At 37.4% G+C, this 20,995-nt stretch overlaps 1 protein-coding gene across 6 annotated transcripts in view; it reads right to left on the bottom strand.

The window, feature by feature from the left end:
- VPS45 (vacuolar protein sorting 45 homolog) overlaps window positions 1-20,995 on the bottom strand; it is a 73,227-nt gene that overhangs the window by 22,630 nt on the left and 29,602 nt on the right. For 5 of the 6 annotated variants that reach the window (XM_007485363.3, XM_056819325.1, XM_056819326.1 and 2 more), the window contains exons 11-13: window positions 15,454-15,612; window positions 11,882-11,989; window positions 10,680-10,801 (exon numbers count right to left, since the gene is read on the bottom strand). In XM_007485363.3, coding sequence (XP_007485425.1) covers window positions 10,680-10,801; window positions 11,882-11,989; window positions 15,454-15,612 — 389 coding nt within the window. Of the gene's footprint in view, window positions 1-8,088; window positions 8,277-10,679; window positions 10,802-11,881; window positions 11,990-15,453; window positions 15,613-20,995 lie in introns of all 6 variants that reach the window. The other variant, XM_016429142.2, reaches the window with a different exon arrangement.

Here is a 20,995-nt window from a genome sequence, read left to right as displayed (position 1 = left end):
TGCATGGAGAGAACCACCAAAATGAGAGTATTTGTGTCAAATCATTTACTGCATATTAATTAAAACTATATCCATGAATCAAGTGGAAACATCTACTGCTGCAGTTATGTATTTTCAATCAAGGTCTATGTCAGCATGTGACTCAAAAAGCAAAAGCCATGGCTCTCCTATAATGGCCTCAAAAATACTTCAAAAGGGTCAGTAGGGGCATTCTGTAGCATTCATTTTCTCTTGTCAAACTCTGAGAAAATAAAATCAATTGCTGATAGCTATAAACACCTATTAAAGTGGCTACTGCCTTGTAGGGGAAGCCATGAAAGGAATCAGTCCTCTTGAATAAAGTGTATTACTTTGCAAATCATAAAGGCTCAGGGAGTTCTTTCTGAAATTTTGCTTTGAGACCTGATTTACACTTATATTACTACCAATCCAAAATTTATTTCATAAGACCAAAACGAGATTTTTTTCATGCAACATAGGCAAACTGAGACGAGTCATGTACTTCCCATTTAAGCAATATGATATTAAATATTTAAATTCTCATACAATATTGAAATGTTACATAGTCAGCAATTATTTTTAAAATACTGAAAGCTTCTTCTTCTCTTTGGTAATAACCCTATTCCTTTGGTCTTCATAGTTTTCTCCTTGGCATTTTTCCACGTTCAATGCTCGGTCAAGTGTCTACAATCTGTGCCTTCGAAAGTTCAGGCCTTTGATCTGGGTTTGAAAGGACCATCTGGGGGGAATGGGTCTACAACAGCTTTGGGACTTATGAATAAATCCCTGGAATTGCATATAGCTTGCCTCTGAGAGTAAACAATGAAAAAAGAAGGCTGGACTTTGCAGAAAAACAGCTGCAAGGCTGAAATAGCAAGCTGTCTTCACCTCCACAGGCACAGAGAACAGGGGGTATGTCTCAGCACATTTTAGATTACCAAAGAAGGGCGTACCTTGATGTTCTTCCAAGAAGAAAAGATGGCTCTGCATTTTTAACACCTCCATCCCACATACCCCACCATCTGAATTCTGCCCGAGTTTCACCTCTGGAGATCTAGCATCTTAAGGTGAGTAGCAGGAATTTGGTTTTGCAGAGAGATCTAACCACACAAAATGGTCATGTTGGGGAAAGCTAACAATCCTTCCCTGGTCAGGGAAGTGCTGACACTATCGTTATATAGTTTTCCTCGTGGCTGGCCAGAGAATGCCCTTATCGAGGCTGGAGAGCTTGCCTCTGGTATACCCCTGGCTCTTAGTCTTAACTCAATAACCCTGGATTCTGGGTAGGTTACTTCCTTCCAAATACTCATTTTTGTTCTGTGGTTAGACTGTAATATTAATAGCTGGAGCTGTTTGTTGTAAGACTTCTTAAGGTGACAAGTGCTTGTCTGCTGCCACGGTCCAAGTTGTATAGGCAAATGAGAGTGAGAAGGGACATTTAACAAATATGAGTGGCATTTCCCAATGCTTAAGAGATATATTTTGTCCTACCCTCTAATTTGTATAATCTATTGCCTAGTTACCAAACTGAAGGGGGAAAAATCCTTATTGGAGACTAAGGTTTGGTAGTAACCTCACATTTGCCCAAAATAGAACCACTAAATTAAGGGCTGAGAGAGATTAAATAATTAGCTAAGCGGAACCTCATCACAAGCCCAATGACCTTCCCCATCTCATGCACATGCGCGCGCGCACACACACACACACACACACACACACACACACACACACACACACACAAGCAACTTAAAAACTGTCTTATCTTGAATTATGCCTAGAACATCTTCATAAACATCTGTGCTTCTATGGGAATCATCTCCTAAAGGTAGCCACTGAAGGGGTAAAATGCAATTATTGTTTAATTGCAAAAGCACAAGATTGGGCCTCTGTCTGGAAGAAGAAAACCTGGAATATGTTTCCTCTGACTCAGAGTGCAAGGGAAGTCAGAATGCAATTACCATTTTGGAACAGAGCCTCAAATCCCAGGCTAAGGCCTTCTGCTCAAAAGTATCCCTTTCCACATTCTCCTTTCTCCTATCAAAAGAATCTTCCACCATTACAAATGACCTTGTTCTCAAAACTGCCTTGAAAGATGGCATTGTGGATAAGATATTATTGTAATACTAACTTGGGACTTTAGGCTCCAAAGAGAGAAGCTCTTTAGAAATACAAAGAAAAGCATTATTATTTTCCATGCGTCATTAACACTTCCTGAAGAATCTGGACTTGTTCCTTCCTGTTTTCCCTTTAATTACAGACAGAGCCTCTCCTTGCTCAGTATAGTCCCACTGTAGAGAAGTATGGCTTCAGGATTCTCTCTCTCTCTGTCTCTCTCTTTGTCTCTCTCTCTTTCTCCTTCTTTCTTTGTATTAATCTTAAAACAGAAGGGCCACCAGGCCTAGGCAACTGGTGTTAAGTGACTTGCCTAGGGTCAAAGAGTGAGGAAATGTCTGAAGACAAATTTGAACCTAGGTCTTCCTGGCTCTATGGCCAGTAGAACTCCACTAAACCACCTAGCTGCCCTGAGGACTACTTTTTTTTTTTTAATAAATACTATGAATTTGCAGTTGTTTAGGGACAGAATTATGCTGTGATTTGTAAAAACTGACTTCTGTTTCTTCTTTTTCCATTGGTTTGGGCCTTCTCATTACTAATTTGTGTTTCCAATAGAAAGAGAGAAGAGGGGGGGCAGCTGGGTAGCTCAGTGGATTGAGAGCCAGACCTAGAGATGGGAGGTCCTGGGTTCAAATCTGGCCTCAGACACTTCCCAGCTGTGTGACCCTGGGCAAGTCACTTGACCCCCATTGACTAGCCCTTATCACTCTTCTGCCTTGGAGCCAATACACAGTATTGACTCCAAGACTGAAGGTAAGGGTTTAAAGAAAAAAAAAGAAAGAGGGAAGAGGCAGAAACTCAAAGTCTGTCTTCAACTTCTCTAGGAATATTAGGGGTAGTAGGCTGAATAATCAATAGTTGGATTTAATTAGAAATGTCTCCATTGAGTCATGAAACCTTTAGCATACTTCCTAGAGAAAATGATTTCTCTTCTTCCCTAGATTTCAAAAGTCTTAGAATTGTTTACTCTGCTCACGAAATTTGCTCTGCCTAACAAGATCATTGGCTTGGGATAGCAATCAAAATTGTTTCATCGAAAAGGACACATTCTGATTCTGAAGGTCATATATATGAGTACAAGAACATAAATGGACCCGAAGGCAGTCAACTAGAAGTAAAATTCATAATGTAAATATATGGGGGCAGATATCAAATTTTAAAATGTCCTGTCAATAGAACAGTAGAAGTCCTTAGGATGCTGAACATGTGACATAATATTAGAAAATGAAGATCCCTAGTACTAATTTCCTATGTGCTGTGCTATTTCTAGTGAGCAAAAAGGCTATACTAGGTAGTTAAAAAAACTAAATTCCTACAAATCACATAAATTATTACAACAAAGAGAAAAGAAAGTCTCTGAACAGTTTAGTGACCACTCTCCAACAGGAGGTAAAGAACTGGTAATGACTTTGCTTCATGCTATTAAATTAACTACCTGGTTTAAAAAAATGGACAGAACAGTCTAATGAAAGCTGCCAGGAAACACAAGGCTGATTCTTCATGGCTGAACTGTGACTACCACCTGCTTCTGGGGTCCATTTGTCTCTTGTTGGACAGAAAGTTTATATGGAACTTGGGCATGAGAAGGAATGAACAGCAGTGGGCTCTTCGTACAACCAGAGCATAAAGTACCATAGGCTGGTAATTTTAGGATGTCAGAGCATTTTTGTGAGTTCCATTTACTTGAAAGGGAAGAGAATACTCAGGATGGTAAACTGTGGGTGTGAGTTACATAAATGTAAGAGAAAGCACAGATACAAGGGAAGTAACAGGGAGAGGTTGGTTCCCCATGTGCCTAACAAACATGATTCTGTCACCTGATTTGGCTACAGAGATACTAACAAACATTTTCCTGAGCCTCCCACATCTTACTCAAGGGAAATGGAGGAAGAATGTAAAATAACAATGATGATAATAATAACATTCCTTTACCCTCCCACCCCACAAACTTGATAATTCTCTTTTTATTCCCTTCTCTTGGTGATTTTAAACATGAAAGAAGACACTATGTGTGCTGATGACGCCAAAGTTGGGATATACAGTAAATCTTTTGGCATGATGGTCAAATCCAAGGAGGGTATACAAGTTCACTCCTTTGTGTACATCTCCCTGTGCTCAGTAATTCACCATGGCAACTAGAAGCATTAATTAATGCAAAAAGCAAACATCTGAAAACTGCAGTCAGAACACACAAAAGAAGTGAGCTACCAATAGAAACACAAGGATACCCTGAGAACCCAGGTGGTTTTGCATCAAAATGTAAAAAAACAAAACCAAAAAAAAACCAAACCACAACACCAAAAAACTTTTACCTCCAATTCTTCTAGAAATCCTGCCAAATATGGAAAACAGGAGCAGAAAGCCAAGTGCTAATAAAAAGTACCATTTTTAATAGCTTTGTGGAAATACTAATTTTAAAGATACTCATGGATTGTAAGCATAAGTACTTAACTAAAGTTGACAAAAGCTGCCACAGCAAAAAAGATTGACACTTTCATGGGACCCCAAATAAATAGTTCCACTAAGAAATTACTGAACCACTGAAGAAAATGGGAATGTCTTCTCTTTGGACCGACTACACCTACAATGCATGCTCACATAATTGTATTTTTTCCATTGGCCTCTCAGAGTACTTGTTTCTATTAAGGACAAGTAGTAAGCAGTTTCAGAATTAAAAAAAAAACACTAATAAAAAGGATTGATGGAAATCTAACTTCAGGATGACTAAGATTATCTAGGCAGCACCTACCTCAAAATTCAATTTGTAGATGTGGGTATTCTGTGATCTAATTTAATAGCTGAATGCTTGAAAACTTCACAGCAAAGAAAAAGTGTTGTTTAAGAAATAACCCCAGGTAGGAAAGTGTCAGCACTTACAAACACTTGTGAAGTTTCTTCACTCTCTAAAAAGCTTGTACTCTAGATCTGCCCACTTGTCTTCACTGTCACCAGTCTCAGCCTAGTTTCTGAGGAATTAAAGGTGAGCTCTTCTAGTCTAGGGATGGATGAAAATCCTTCTTCTTCTAATCCACCTGAGATAGAGTATTGTTAAAGAAAAAAACCCCAAAGGCTCTATAGGATAATTAAGGGGGAAGGAAATGTAAAACAAAATCAGGCATCAGAGCTCCAGATTGTCATGATTACATAAGCATTATGATTTAATCCTATTCTTCCAGTGTCCACCTCATCAAATTGTTGTGGTAAAAATTTTAAAGTGTCATATAAAATGTGGGCTATGGAGATACTAGGGGAGGAGCCAAGACAGTCAAGAAAAGGCAGGATCTTTCTCAAGTTTTCCCAAATTCCCTGCTAAACAATTTGAAAATAAAGCCTTGAAATGAATTCTGGAGTAGCAGAACTCACAAAGGGATGGGGTGAAAGTTTTCCAGCCCTGGTCATAGTTCCAGGTGGAAAAGAGTGCTTGTGATCTCTCAAAGATGACAGTACAGGCCAGGAGAGTGGTAAACACACCTCTCCTTAGATCATACCACCTTAGAGGAACTAACAATTTATAGATCCCCAGAACTAGGTCTGAAAACAGCTACAAACAAAACCTGAAGCTTGGCACAGTGCCCCCTCTAACCCCAGGAGCAGAGGCCAACTTTCAATAGTCAAAAGTCAAGAAATAGGCTGGGGAAAAAAAAGAGCAAACACCAAAAAGGAATCTGACCGACTAAAGTCAGTGACAGGAAAGATCAAAACATAAACTGAGAAGAAGACAACAAAAACTGCCATATCGAAAGCTTCAAAGAAAAATGTAAACTGGTCTCAGGTTTACAGGTCTCAGGTCGCAAAAGAATTCCTGGAAGAGCCCAGAAAGGATCTGAAAATTCAAAAAAGAAAGGCAGAGGAAAAACTGGAAGAAAAAATAAGAGTGATGCAAGAAAATCACAAAAAAATCTGACAGTTTGGAAAAGGAGGCATTAAAAAACATTGAAAAAAACGACACCTAAAAAACAGAATAAGCTATATGGTAAAAATCTACTGAAGAGAGGAACTCCTCAAAAAGCAGAATTAGCCAAATGGGGAAAAAATACAAAAATTTAATGAACATAAAAACTTCTTAAAAAGTAAAATTGGTCAAATGGGAAAGATATGAAAGAGTTAGTTTTAGAGCTTAGTTCCTTTTCTATTCAATTATAGGTCTAGTTCAACTTCTCTTCTGTGAGAAAGCTTAATTCAATTGTGGAAACTGGGAGAAAATCTCATAGTACTTTTTGAACATAGCCCTGTGTGGCTAGAAAACTGGGCCACTTGTACCTGCTATTTTGAGATGCTTAACCAAGGACCTAAGTTATATTGACCAGAAACAGTCAGATCCTAAGGTTAACGTAAGAAATTTTCTCATGATTGTACATCTCAACGTCTTATCTGAAAACTGGTCCCATACTGATCAATCAGTTCTTGTTTCCACATTCTTCTGTTTACAGAAACTTGGAAGGAGTGGGATATTTAATTAAATAGACTTTCAAGCATTCCTAATGGAAAGACTAGAGCTGAATTGAAAATATGACTTTCAAAATACAAGACAAGAAAAATTTAAAAGGCAAGTTTCTCTAATCATTTCTCAAATATGTAGAGAACTTAGTCAAATTTATAAGAATACAAATCATTCTCCAATTGCTAAATGGTGAAAGAATGTAAACAGGCTGTTTTCAGACAAAGTAATCAAAGTATCTATAATCAGATGAAAAAAATGCTCTAAATCACTACTGATTAGATAAAAAAGAAAAAAAGAAAAGGCTCTATATGTAAAAAAATAATTATAGAGCATTTTTTGGGGATGGCAAAGAAATGGAATTGAGGATGTCCATCAATTGAGGAATAGCTAAATGAATTGTGGTACATGATAGTGACAGAATACTATCATGAAATAAGAAATGACAAACAAGATGCTCTCAGAAAAACCTGAAAAGATGTGTATGAACCAATGCAAAGTGAATAGGGTAGAACCAGGAGAACATTGTATATGGTAACAGAAATATTGTATAAATGACTTAGCTATTCTCAGCAATACAATAACCTAAAATAATTTCAAAGGACTTATGGCGAAAAATGCTATCTACCTCTGGAGAAGACACTGAAGGTTGAAATATATATATATATATATATATATATATATATATATAAAGTGCTTTAGTTTTCTTTCACAAAATGACTAATGTGGAAATATATTTTGCATATATAACTTATAATAAACTGCATGCTTTCTATAAGAAGGAGAAGGGGAGAGAAACTGAAACTCAAATTTTAAAAAAGATTAAAATTATTTTCACATGTAATTAAAAAATAAAATACTATTTTTTAAATTAAAAAAATATGGGTTATAAGCAATGTTCAGCTATGTTTCCCTTCTTCCTGACTGGGATTGTTTCTTCTTGTCTTTTTGGCAGATAAAAATGTAACAGTTAGTTAGAAAATTCTCAATAGGTAACCATTTTGGTGAAGAATTTTTTTCCCCTTGCAATATCTGATAATAAAACTGAGAAAGTTCTATTAGTGATAAGGTACAAAGAGAGGATATGAAAGGGACTGTAATAATTTTTTAAAATCATATAAAAGCTCACACCTTATGATACCTTTTAAGGCTTTCCAAACTGTTTCCCCCCCAACTACTCCATGAGATCTGCTCTATAGCCATTATCATTACTAGGTTATGGATGATGTTATCACGGGCTTGGCACAGACCTGGGATAATAAGAGACAAATGCTTGTTGACTGACCAAGAGTTCACTGACCCACCTACGATCTGAGTTGGTAAGTGCTGGGACTGGGTAGAAGAATCTGGATTTCAAGATCAGCACACTCACTCCTGGAGCAGTCTCCTGATTCCCTATACTGTAACCTCATCTAGTGTGGCCCAAGTCAGTGACTCGGATTCTGTCGAGAACTGATGACAGTGATGGTCCAAGACGGCCCCCAAATCGAACCTTCAGTCAGAAGAGCGTGGACCTCAGATTCTACACTTATTACCTGTGAGGCCTTAGACAGGTCACAATCTGAACGTCAACTGCCTCGCCTATAAATGTTCTTTCCAAAAGACAGGAGACAGAATATAGTAGGAGACTCGGGAGAGAACTGGATCCAAATATTGTCTTTGACCTTTGCTAGCTGTGTGACTTTGGGGGAGCTGCTTAAACCCTCTTACACTGTTTCCTGATCTGTAAAAAAGAGATAATAAGCTTTGTAGTATTTGCCTTTCTGGGTTTTTGTGAGGCTCTAATAAGATAATGCACACAAAGTACTTTATATACCTTAAAGTGTTATATGTCATAAAAATCATTACTTCAGTATTATACTATATACTATACTACAAAAATATATTACCATATAATAGACACATTATACATACATACATACATATATACATATGTACACATATACATATATATATTTAAGCCCTGGGTTTGAGGTTTGACTCTGCCAGCCAACCATATGATCTTGGGAAAGTGACATCCTGTCAGTCTGTTTTTTCAGAGATGAAACAGAGAGACTGATATTTGCTTTCCATATTCACAGGATTGTTATTGACTATACAATGTATGAAATGTTTGAAAACATTTTATCAATGATAAGCCTAAATAAAAACCCAAGTTGTTATAGTAATTCTTTTTTTTTTTAACCCTTACCTTCTGTATTGGCTCCAAGGCAGAAGAGTGGTAAGGGCTAGGCAATGGGGGTCAAATGACTTGCCCAGGGTCACACAGCTGGGAAGTGTCTGAGGCCAGATTTGAACCCAGGACCTCTCGTCTCTAGGCCTGGCTCTCAATCCACTGAGCCACCCAGCTGCCCCCATTATAGTAATGCTAAAGATCAGCAAAACACAATCCAGTCACCCCCAACCACTCCCCAGGATATCTTGAAGGAGTTTCTGCTGTGTTATTCTGATGACAAATGACTTAGTGTGTCTGTAGTTTAAAGGGTACTTCTTTGGCTTTTAATAATACAGCTGGAAATGAGTGCAAAGAAAGATTTTGATTTTGACTGTTCTGATGTATTCCTCTCATCAAATTGTCTTCTAAGAATTCAATCCAATGGTAATGGTAATCTTGGGGGAGGGGGTTAGTTTCTGAGTTTATATTTCACAATGAATGAGGAACAATGCCAGGTTTGAGGGCCCTCTGCAGACATCCTGCTGTAAAGTAGTTGTGTTATTATCTGGAAACACATTCAGGTGAGTGGTAGGAACCAGCAAGAACTGTACATGCTGTTAGAACAGTACTACTTTGAACTTTGTTAGAAATTAATCCCAAGAAAACAGAGAGGCTGGTTGACATAAACAAACCACAAGCAAATTTTCTTTTGTGACCTAGTTTTTCATTTAGATGTAAATAGTATTTCTGATGTCCTATAGTTTTTCTTACATGAAAGTCATTGTAAAATACAGTTTTTACTTTGATCCAATTAATTCTAATGCTCCATAGTACATCTAGGAATAATGAATGGAAAGAAAGACAAGCTGCATAATGTATTTCTCAAATCATCTAACAAATGGATAACTAGACTTGGACTGGTTTCCATTCTTCCCACTCAGCCAACATTTCTGAACCTTGATCCTGAACACTCTAATATATTTCATCTGAATGACTACACATCCTAAATTTAACCCCCAACAATCTGCTACCAGGCCTTGGATTTATAAAAGGAGGTCATTTCCATCTTTTTTCATGAAAATTGCAGAGATTTTTGAGAGAGGGCAGACAAAGCCCTATGGAGAAAAGGAATTATATATTTCCAAAGAAAATTCATCTGTCTACCATAATACTAATAGGAAATAAGTCATGTTTTTAAAGTCTTGTTCTTTCAAAGATTGTGAACTACAATTATTAAGTAATAACAAATTACCATTCAGGTCCCATATAAATCTCCCTAACAGACTAGGGAATATATAATAAGCTCTATTGAGAATATATTGTACATATGATCTCGATTTAGACTACTGGCACATATTTTAGTACTAGGTATTCCATGTATACACTTTATCATTCAGGTTGGTCTAAACTGCATTGGACAAGTTTTTGTTTTTAGCAAAACAGACTGACTTGGATTAGAAGGATCATTTCAACCAAATGCTTCCTCAGGCCATCCATGGATTGTGTATTTAGCAACTGTGACTTCATTAAGTAGGGCTCTCAGCTTGCATGCTGGCCACATTTGGCAAAGTCCAGTCACAACCCAAAATAGCGACAACCTGCTTTGGATCTTAATCAAGTAGTGAATCTATTTTTGGCATTTCTGCTACAAGCCTCAGATGCCATGGGGCTGAGTTTGAAGGGTACAAGGAGATACATCAGATTCTAACAGGCAAATATGACACTGTTTGGTGGGCTTGCAGGAGTATCTGATGCGTGACTTAAAAACAAACAGGTGTGTTTGAGGATTGAGCAAATGTTTCCTACAATTATATCCCAATCTTGGTGCTAGCTCCTAGAGCCAAAAGGATTGTCACTTTTCTTGACCCTACTGGTACCCTAGAAGGAAGGGGTCACCTTAATTTGCCTTAGTTTTTTTCTTGGCTCATCTTTTCTGGTCTGGGTCATTAGGCTTTTTGATTTTGTTCTTACCTGTCTCTCAGTGTGCTGGGGCCTAAGTAAGGGTACTGATTTTCCTTAAGCTTCCCTTTGATGAGATGGTCCAGTGTCTCATATAGGAAAGGTTGATGCTGTGTATAAACATTTTCCACTCCCTAAGACAGAGGGAAATGGTTCTTATGTCACTTATGGGAATATTTTGCAATACAAACACATGAATGACACTCAGATCAGAAAGACAGTTTTATGAGATAGTTTCAAAATTGAATTCTAGAAGCATTTATTTATTTCATCATCAGTGTTCCTACCCTGTACAAAATACTACATAATTTAGAGCTAGGCATAGAAAAGGATTTCTATAAATTTATCATCCTCTCTAACAACTTCCCTTGGAGATGTTATTTAGTATTAAAAATGTTAAATGGAACAGAAGGGAAAAAGAAATGCATTTGAGATAATTCACTATGTCTAAAAACTGTATTGTTTGTCCATTCAGCTCTAAATATCCACTAGAGGAAGGGAAGAAACATTTACACAGCACCTACTATGTGCTAGACACTTTTTTACAATGATCATTGTATTTGATTATTGCAACAACCCTTTGAGGAAGGTATTAGTAATATTCATAGTTTACAGGTTAAATGACTTGCCCAGGATGACACAGCCAGTAAGTGTCTGAGGCCAAATTAGAACTTGAGTCCTCCTGACTTTTAAGCCCTGTGCCCTTTCCACTGAGCCACCAGCTGCCTCAACCTACTACAACTTGTTTTAGCTATTTCCTACTCAGCTATTAAATCCTGTGCTAATACTATTCCAATACTGAAAACTTCTAAATGATAAGAACTAGCATTTAGATATGATGTTAAGGTTTGCAAAACAGTTTACATATGTTAACTTATTTTCTCCTCACAACAACGTTGTAAGGTAGGTGACATTACTGTCCCTATTTTATAGATGAGGTTCAGTGGCTTGCCCAGAGTCATAGAACTAGTGAGTGTCTGGGGTCAGATTTGAACTCAGGGTGTAGACTCAAAGTCCAGTCTGCTGTCTCCCACACTACCTAATTGCCTAGATGAAACTCTTTTGGACATCTATTCTAATTTAACTGGCATGGTCTTAAATCAAGAGCAAATTGTAAAAACCTTTAAAGTTTATATCTATCCATTTGTGCACTTGTGCCCTCTTGACCTTCAGCTACTTCCCAACTAGAGAAACATGATAAGAGATTTTAATACCTTCAATCCTTTGAGGAACTGTTTGGTAATAGCTACAGCATCTTTAGGGCTAAAGAGGTCACTTCCTCTTGCTCGTTTGCCACCGTACTCAACAAGGGCAGGCACCAGCTTTAGAAAAAAAGAAGAAACCTTAGTGACCAGGCAGCATCTCTGGAGAAATCTCACCAATGACTAGTTCTAGTCATACCCTTTTTTTCTAAGGGGTAAAGTTACATAGAGTATGTAAAGTCATATTGTTGTCTTCAATGTATTTTTGGTAGTTGCTTTAAATAAATTTTATTGGTGTATTTTGCTTTTTATGTCACCATAATTTTCCCCAGTATTACTTTTCTTCCTTTTTCCAGAGAGCTATTTAATATAACAAAGTGTTTTTTAAAGATTAAAAAAAGAAAAAAGGGGAAAAAATCAGTACAACTGGCAAATGTATCAAAAAGTTTGAAAATAAGTGAAGTGTTCAACATTTGTACCTCTGTACAGTGGTGGGCGATGTCTTCTCATATCTCTTCTCTTGAGCTTATATCTTTATAATTTTGCAACATTCACTTTTGATTTTATTGGTGGTTGTGCTGTCTATCATTATAGGTAGTATGCATGTTTTCTTAGCTCTGCTTAATTCACTCTGCAATTTTTCATGTAGACCTTCCCATGCTTCTTGGCATTCATCATATTCATCATTTCTTACTGCACAGTAATATTTCATCACATTCACGTGCCACAATTTGTTATTTGCATAATTCTAAATTGTTTTCCATTAATGGCTGTATTGATTCATAGCTCTATCTACAACACACCAGTCAGAATCTCTTCCTCACTACTTTTTCAACACAAAACCTCAAAGTTGTTTTGATTTGCTTTTCTCTTATTATTAAGGATTTGGTACATTCTTTAATGTAACTGTTGATAGTTTCTAATACTTTTGAGAATCATTTCTTTATACCCTTTGACCACTTTGGGGAAATGACTTTTGGTTTAATCTATTAATTGTTTAAATATCTTAGAAAACCCCCCTCAAACTCATTTGATTGTTTTAAATCTTACCTACGTACTTTAAATTTGTTTGTGCTGATGCTTTTTAGTTAAATATAATTAAAAGTTATCTATTTTGTCTTCTGCAAACTGCCTCTACCATTGCTTTGTTAAGAATACATCTCCTACTTATTTTTTGCATTATTTCACATGTATAATCCATATTAAATTGCTTGCCTTCTTAAGCAATGGAAAAGAATAGAAAGGAAAAAGGGAATTTGGAACTTGGGATTTTTTAAAAAAATGAACGTCAAAAATCTTTTTACATGTAATTGGCAAATATTCAACAAAATAAATAAAAAATCTTTTAAAAAAAGAATACATCTCCACCCTTAATTGTGAGAGGTATATGATTTGTTTTTCTTCTGATTTCCTAATAGATCTTGAATATTAAGGTCAAATCCATGTGGAACTTGGTATGAAGTGTTGGTTTAGACCTAATTTCCACCATACTGCTTTTTAGCTTTTCCAGAAATTTTTATCAAGTAAAAGGTTCCTTCCTATTTGGAAAAACAGGAAAGTAGTTTACAAAAAAAACTGGATTGAGTTGCATTGTTTCTGATTCCTCCCTCTATAGCCTATTCCACAGATCCAACACTGTTTTTTAGCCACTATCTACACCTTTCTTGCATAATTTGATGTCTAGGATGTTTAAAAAGCAAATGATTCTTTTGAGGTCTGTGTTTCTTTCTATGAATGCTTCGAACATTTCTTTTTAATTGGACAATTCTCTTTTTAAATTGATATTTAGACTTTGATTTTCAGAATAGACTACAAGGTGTATCTTGAACTTTTTCACTTTTCTAAACAAATTATTCCATTACCTCCTATGGTTTCTATGAGTGTGGAAAAGTCTTGTTATTTGAATTTCCTGGTCACATGCAGAATTTGTTATTTGTTAATGGAATTGTTAAATTTAACTATTGTGTGTCTCATAGCTTGCTGAATAGAGTTTTCTGAAATCATCTTTTTTGGAGGTCTGTGGGTTCTTTAACTGGCACCTTTTTGTGTTCATATCTACATTAGGGGATATTTTCTTATGTTATTTTTTGCACAGTGGTGTTCAGGTTTCTGGGAGTGTCTTCTGGGAGTGCTAAAATTATTAAGTTGAGTTTACATATCCTGTATTTGATACCAATATATTTTGCTGGTATAGGAATTGTTTTATTTGAATATTATTGCTTTTTGCTTCTCTTCTTCAAGATGGTCCTTTACCTCTATATTTTTGCATTTCTGATCAGTTATTCTTGCTTTTGTTTCTTTGGTGAAACTTGCTACCATGTATTTACTTTTTAAAATAATTCTGCCATTTATTTTTGTTGTACATACAATAAATTCTGCTTTCATGATTCTTATTTTTCTTTTAAATCTTTCAGAAACAACCTGCTGTGGTTCTCTGGGGAATCTACAGGGTCTTCTACCTCAGCAGATGATAATTTATTTTTCTCTGTCCTATAATATTTTTATACATTTTAAATGTATTATAATATCACAATATTTTATTCTTTGAGCTTATCTGATGGACATATTACTTTTTGTTATCAATAGCCTCCCTGTTGGTTTATCTGCTTATGCTCAAGGTCTTAACTGAGTTTTCTTCCTCCTTAGATTTCTAGTAATTTCAGTCTTTCCCCCTTATTTTTTCTTATTGCTTACTTCTGACTCCTTTTCCTTCAATTCCTGTTTCCCTGGAGGCTGGATCTCAAAATCACCTCAGTCTTGTGCCATGTTGAACAATTAAATTTTCACAGTCTTCAGTATCCACTCCAAGTGACTTCTGGGGTCACAGAACTGGCCCCCAGCTGGATGCTGGGCTCATTTCCTCAGATTTAGTAGGGTGTCAGATAGCCACACACACGACTTATTCCACTTCTCTGTTCTTCAATTATCTAGGGGAGATCTGTTGTAGCAGAACACTACAACATGGTAATCCCAGCCTGAGTAAGAGTCTGACTTTTGGCTTTCTAATGGCATTGAGAGGAGGGGTATGGTGGGTAGAGTTGAGTTCTGTTGTCAGTCCAAGGGTATGCTTGCATAAACCTGTTGGAGCTTGGTGAGCAGTGGGAGAGGAGACACTGAATGAGTCTGTTAAGAGTTAGCCTTCTCTGTTATTCATTGAATTGTTAACTCTTTATGGTTCTGGACACAGATGAAATTGCTTTATCTCTTGCACATAATTCTCATTCTGGCAAAGTTTGAGTACTTTTGAGAATCGGGAGTAAATGTCTAGTGCTCTGTCTTCTTGGTTGTGTGCTCTCAGAAGTTACATCCTTATAGGATTTTCTCTATGTCTCAGTCAAATCCCAACTCCTCCAACCAAGGAATTAAGCTCAATGTCACATTCTATACTTTTGTCTACTAGATTGTTTCTGATAACTCAGCATCAAATCACCATGCTTCTGTTTACAAAAGAGGTATTTTCTAAGTTGGCATTTTGTGGTTAAATTATTTTCCCCCAAAGCAAGCTACCTTATCATACCTCCTCTTCTCCCTCAATTCCTCCCTCCACCCCTCAATTCAATTATAGGGCCTTCTGTAAGGGTTACCTTGCGATACTTCTCTGAAACACCTTTATTTCTGAGGTCCATCATCAGTCCAGGAAGGCTATTACTGCTATGTCGTTCATAATGCAGGGCATAAAGCATCACTAAGCGTACAGCATCAAATTCAGTTACTTTGGGATTCTGCAGGAGTCTTTTAATATTCTGAAGGAAGACAAAAAGTTCTATTATTTCCCTTTACTTGGAAAGTGAGATGCAGTGCAGTGCCTCAAAGGTGCTTCCACTGAACTGCAATGATACCGCTGAGTCTGTGATGATGAAAGCACTAACAGCATAGTATGTTTCACACACTTGTCTATGAAATATTCCTGCTTGGAATATACACTGCATGACTTTTGGCTAAGACCAGAATTAAACAAAGGAATAAGATTCTTTGTTTGATATTTACTGATCAACAAGAATTTATGAAGTGCTGCTTATGTGCGAGGCACTGTGCTAGGTGCAGGGACAGGAAGACAAAGATAAAGGAGTTCCTATCCTCAAGAAACTTCTTTATTCCAAGAGGAGACAACATCCATGGATAAATATATACAAAATAAGTACAAGATAATATTTTTGCCAGGGAGGTCCAAACAGTTGGAGGGAATCACAAAAGACCCCATTAGAGGGAGGACATTTGAGCTGAATTTTGGAAAGGAGAATCTCTAGGAGGCAGACATGAAGAGGGAGTGCATTCCATACCCTAGGGGATAGCCTGTTCATAGGGAGACATCCAGGAAGCAGAATATCATGTGTGTTAGGTACATCAAGAAGGCCCAGTCTGCTGTCTGCCTTTTGATCCAGCCATACCACTGCTGGGTTTATAGAAATAATAAGGAAAAAGACCTGTTCAAAAATATTTATAGCCGTGCTCTTTGTGGTGGCAAAAAATTGGAAAATATGGGGATGCCCTTCAATTGGGGAATGGCTGAACAAATTGTGGTATCTGTTGGTGATGGAATACTATTGTACTCAAAGGAATAATGAACTGGAGGAATTCCATGTGAACTGGAACAACCTCCAGGAATTGAAGCAGAGTGAAAGGAGCAGAACCAGGAGAACCTTATACACAGACGGATATACTGTGGCACAATCAAATGTAATAGATTTCTCTACTAGCAGCAATGCAATGACCCAGGACAATTCTGAGGGACTTATGAAAAAGAATGCTATCCACATCCAGAGAAAGAACTATGGGAGCAGAAACACAGAAGAAAAACATTTCCTTAATCACATGGGTCAATGGGGATATGATTGGGGATATAGATTCTAAGCCATCACTATAGTGCAAATATCAATAATATGAAAATAGATCTTGATCAATGACACACATAAAACCCAGTGGAATTGTTCATTGGCTATGGGGGGGTGGGGGAAGGGAGGGAAAGAACATGAATCATGTAAAAAACATTCTAAATTAATTAAATTAAAATGTCCAAATCTTTTTTAAAAAAAAAGGCCCAGTCTGGTGAGACCTTTGGAAGAAAAGTGATTCAAGTAAAACAAGGAACAAGTAATTGGCTCACCATCAGCACTGGCACATCAACTGGCATAACAATAGCACTGACCAGCATTTAGCATATTTAAGTCTTTAGTGACTGACTGACCAGTTGAAGGGACAAAACACTGGCTGAGCTTGGAGAAAGGAATATTCAAGGAGAACATAAGAGCAGTCTTCAAGTATTTGAAGAAGTGGCCTGTGGCAGAAGGATCAGACCAGTTCTTTTCAGCACCAGAAAGAAAAATCCAGAGCAATGGATGGAAGCTGAAGAGAAGCTATTTAGGCTTATTATCAGGAACAACTTGCTAATACTTAGTTCTTTCCTAGAGTGTAATGAGCTTCCTTGGGAAGAAGTGAATTTTTCCTCACAGGAGGTCTTTGAGATGATGACCAATGGTCAGGGTTATTATATTAGTATTACTATAGTATGTTAGTATATTTTATCACATCATATCATATCATATCATATCATATCATATCATATCATATAAAAATTACCAGGTTTTAGTTGGATTAGATGCTTCCAGGGTACTTTACAATCCTAAAACTTAGTGATTCTATGAAAATCATCATCTTTTCACTCAACACTGGCAATTACCACTAAATAAAGATTCAAAAGATTAAAAACAAATTCTAGAACCAAGCATGCATTATCTAAATCTCTCAGCTTTGTGACCCTTGGACTATAGATACTGATGGAGGGAGCCAGAGGCTTTCCACAAAGTACATATATGGCATTTTAATTCTGCAACAGAGGGAGAAGAAAGATTCTTGACATGACCCACGGATGCTAGCTACTGAAAGATATACTTTTTGGTATACCTGGCCCTCCCTAAGAAATCCTTTACTATAGTGGTATTATTAATATGCTGAAAACCCATGAATGATTGAATAAACTTGACTGTAACTATAATGCCTCTTTCATAAAGCTCTCTTTGACACACCAAATCCTTTATATAGAAATAGTTAAATGCAAAATTTTGTGCCTTTCCTTTTACTGGTACAGCACCAAAATGCTGGAGATACTTAATACATCAGAATATAAGTACAATATAGTTTCTAGAGTCCATGTTAGAAGAATACATTATAACAAAAAAAGTTGCAGTAGGGTTCTCAAGGTTTAATGTCTAGGGAATAGAGACAATGGCCCTGAGGCAAGAGATTATCCAACTTTATAAAAATGAGATTCTGTGTAGCACCACTCAATGAAGATGCTAACATAGTTAGATTTTACCCTTCACATGCCACTTTTATATACATGAATAGCCTAATGTGCAAGGACCTTTGCCCTGCTTTCTTATAGAGTAGTTCGTCCTCAAGTAGAAGACTCTCCTCAGTTTACTGAAGTTATATTCTGAGTTTACTTTCCAGTGTTAAAACCCATGAGGCCAAAAGATAGAGGAATTTATCTTTTCTTCATCTTTCAATTTTTTGTAGCTGCCATTTGGCTACTGTAGTACATAATGTTCAGAACCTATTCAAGTATATAACTAAATCTTACTCCAGTGTTTCGGGATTTGGGTGTACAAACTATAAATAGCTGAGGAACATTAGAAGTACTTAATTAGCTTGCTACTGGTTTAAGACATTAAGCCATCTCAGTCTCTGGCTCTCTCTTTTATTTATCATTCTTCTTCCAATCAGCAGGTCCCTTTGCTAACCCCTATCTATGGGGGGGTCATTGTCTTTTCTTATTGTCAGGATTGTGCTCTGTAGCTCAGGTGTACCCCTCAAACTTTAAGCTGAAAGTGCTCTCCTGGTAGCTTCTTGATTTGCTGACTGGCTCAGTGTATCCTGGGCTCTCCTGGCAGAAAACTGCTGACGAGCCTTTCTTTTGGTTCCAGACATTTAGCTAAGTGACCTGCTCCATCCATACATCTCGGGCTTCCTTTTGTATCCTTTAATTCTCCTCCTTAACATTTATTGAGAGTCTCCTATGCACAGGGCACTGGTAGGTGCTGGGAATAGAAAGATATATAAGAGCCTTTACCTAAAAGAATTTAAAACCTAGTTGGGAAGATTCTGTACTCTTCTAATGTTTCACATTCAGTATTTATTAAGCACCTACACTGAGCTAGGCACTGGGGAAGAAATAAGGAGATACATATGACTGTTCCTTGTCTTCAAGGATATAAACATCTAGGAGAGGGAGATAAGAAATATGCATAAACAATTATGGTATAGACGAGAATGTTAAATGTGGATGAGGAATGAAGTGCTGTAGGATCAGAGGAGGAAGACAATTCCCAGGCAGTTGAGATGTTGGGAAGGCATTAAAGGATATATAGGATGCCAATAATCAGAGATCATAGGAGATGAGAGGACATTTCAGGTGCAGGGAACAGTATGAGCAAAGACAAGGTGTGGAAAGCACAGGACATCTTTTGGAGTTGCCAAGGGTACTAGTGAGGAAATCAAGAAGGAACTAAAGTTTGGACAGATACTTGAGAGAGAGGGAACAGATAAAGAGTAACACTAATTCCCCTCCCCCATTCCCCCCAAGGGTAAGAGGAAATCCCCTCCAGTCTCTTTCTTCTTTAGTGGATGTATTGCTAATACCCCTTCTAGTACATTTAAGATAGTTGAGTCTTCAGTAAAGCAAAAATAACTATTTATTGGGTAAAGAGTTAAAGTATAAATGAGGATAGAGGAAACAGGAAGTCCCTGACTATTTCCCTCCTATAGATGGTTTCAGGAGGTTTGAAGCACAAGTCTGGGACTAAGTCTCACACTAAGTTAATGTCATTGTGGGCTCAAGATGTTCGTACTTCTTGTCTCAGAGATATGGTTTGGATGAATCTTCTGCAGGATAGACTATTGTCTTCCCCGAAGGGAAAAAGTCTCTATCCTACTAATGTATCAGATGAATGATCTGGATCTTCTACTGCTCAGCAAAGGATTTAGTGGGTATAGCTTTGTCTGTTCAATAAGGATTTTGTTCCTTCTCTCTTCAAGCCAAGGAGAGAAGAACCCAGCACTTCCCAACTGCTCCACCTTTAACTTAGCTGGAATGTTCCACTCCCATCCCCCGATGGCAGCAGAGTTCCATCTCATTTTTTTCTGAAATAGATTTGCAAAATCCAGTCTTTTCATTCATTTTAGCATTTCTCTCTTCCACACAAATAATCCACTTTTGCTGGAATGTGTGTGGAGGAGAATTACCACAGCAGTTCTCTGGGGGAAGTTGGCAATAAGAGCTACTAATAGGAATGACAAAGGACTGAGGACTTTGTGTCAACAAAGTATGGAGAGAGGCAGGGAGGTGGCTCATAAAGCAAGGCCTGGAGATGGGAGGTCTTGGGTTAAAAACTGGCCTCAGACACTTCCTGGCTGTGTTAAGTCACTTAATCCCAATTGCCTAGCCCATAGCTGCTCTTCTGCCTTGGAGCCAATACTTAGTATTAATTCTAAGACAGACGATAAGGGCTTAAAAAAAAAAGGAAAAAGTATGGAGAGTAGGAATCATTTTGTAGTGATCTGCAGGGAGTATGAAATGTTTTTTCCTTTGCAATAGCCAAGTAACTTTTATCTATATCAAAAGTTCAAGTTAGTCTCCCTCTTCGAGAAGATAAGAAAGATCTCCGTTTTCTAGATTATCAGGGAGTATGAAGTATTCCTAGATAGACATCAATGTAAAAATGAAAAAAAGAGACCTGAAGGAAATCAGAGGAGTATCTTGTCCTTTGACAGGTAGCTGGAAGTTGGAAAAATGAGCAAAAAGGGAAGAAATATCACTGAACACTTGGAGCTAAGTAATAAATAGAAGGCTTTTCTTGATGAGGACAATTCTCTGAAACAGCTACTTTTCCTCCTAAGAATGACCATGGGGGGGCAGTGGGGTAGCTCAGTGGATTGAGAGCCAAGTCTAGAGATGGGAGGTTCTAGGTTCAAATCCGGCCTCAGAAACTTCCCAGCTGTGTGACCCTGGGCAAGTCACTTGACCCCCATTGCCTAGTCCTTACCACTCTTCTGCCTTGGAGCCAATACCCAGTATTGACTCCAAGACAGAAGGTAAGGGTTTAAAAAAAAAAAAGAATGACCATGGAT

The sequence above is a fragment of the Monodelphis domestica genome, chromosome 2 (genome assembly GCF_027887165.1).
Source record: "Monodelphis domestica isolate mMonDom1 chromosome 2, mMonDom1.pri, whole genome shotgun sequence".
Taxonomy (NCBI): Eukaryota; Metazoa; Chordata; class Mammalia; order Didelphimorphia; family Didelphidae; genus Monodelphis; species Monodelphis domestica.
This window is presented reverse-complemented; position numbering and strand designations above follow the sequence as displayed.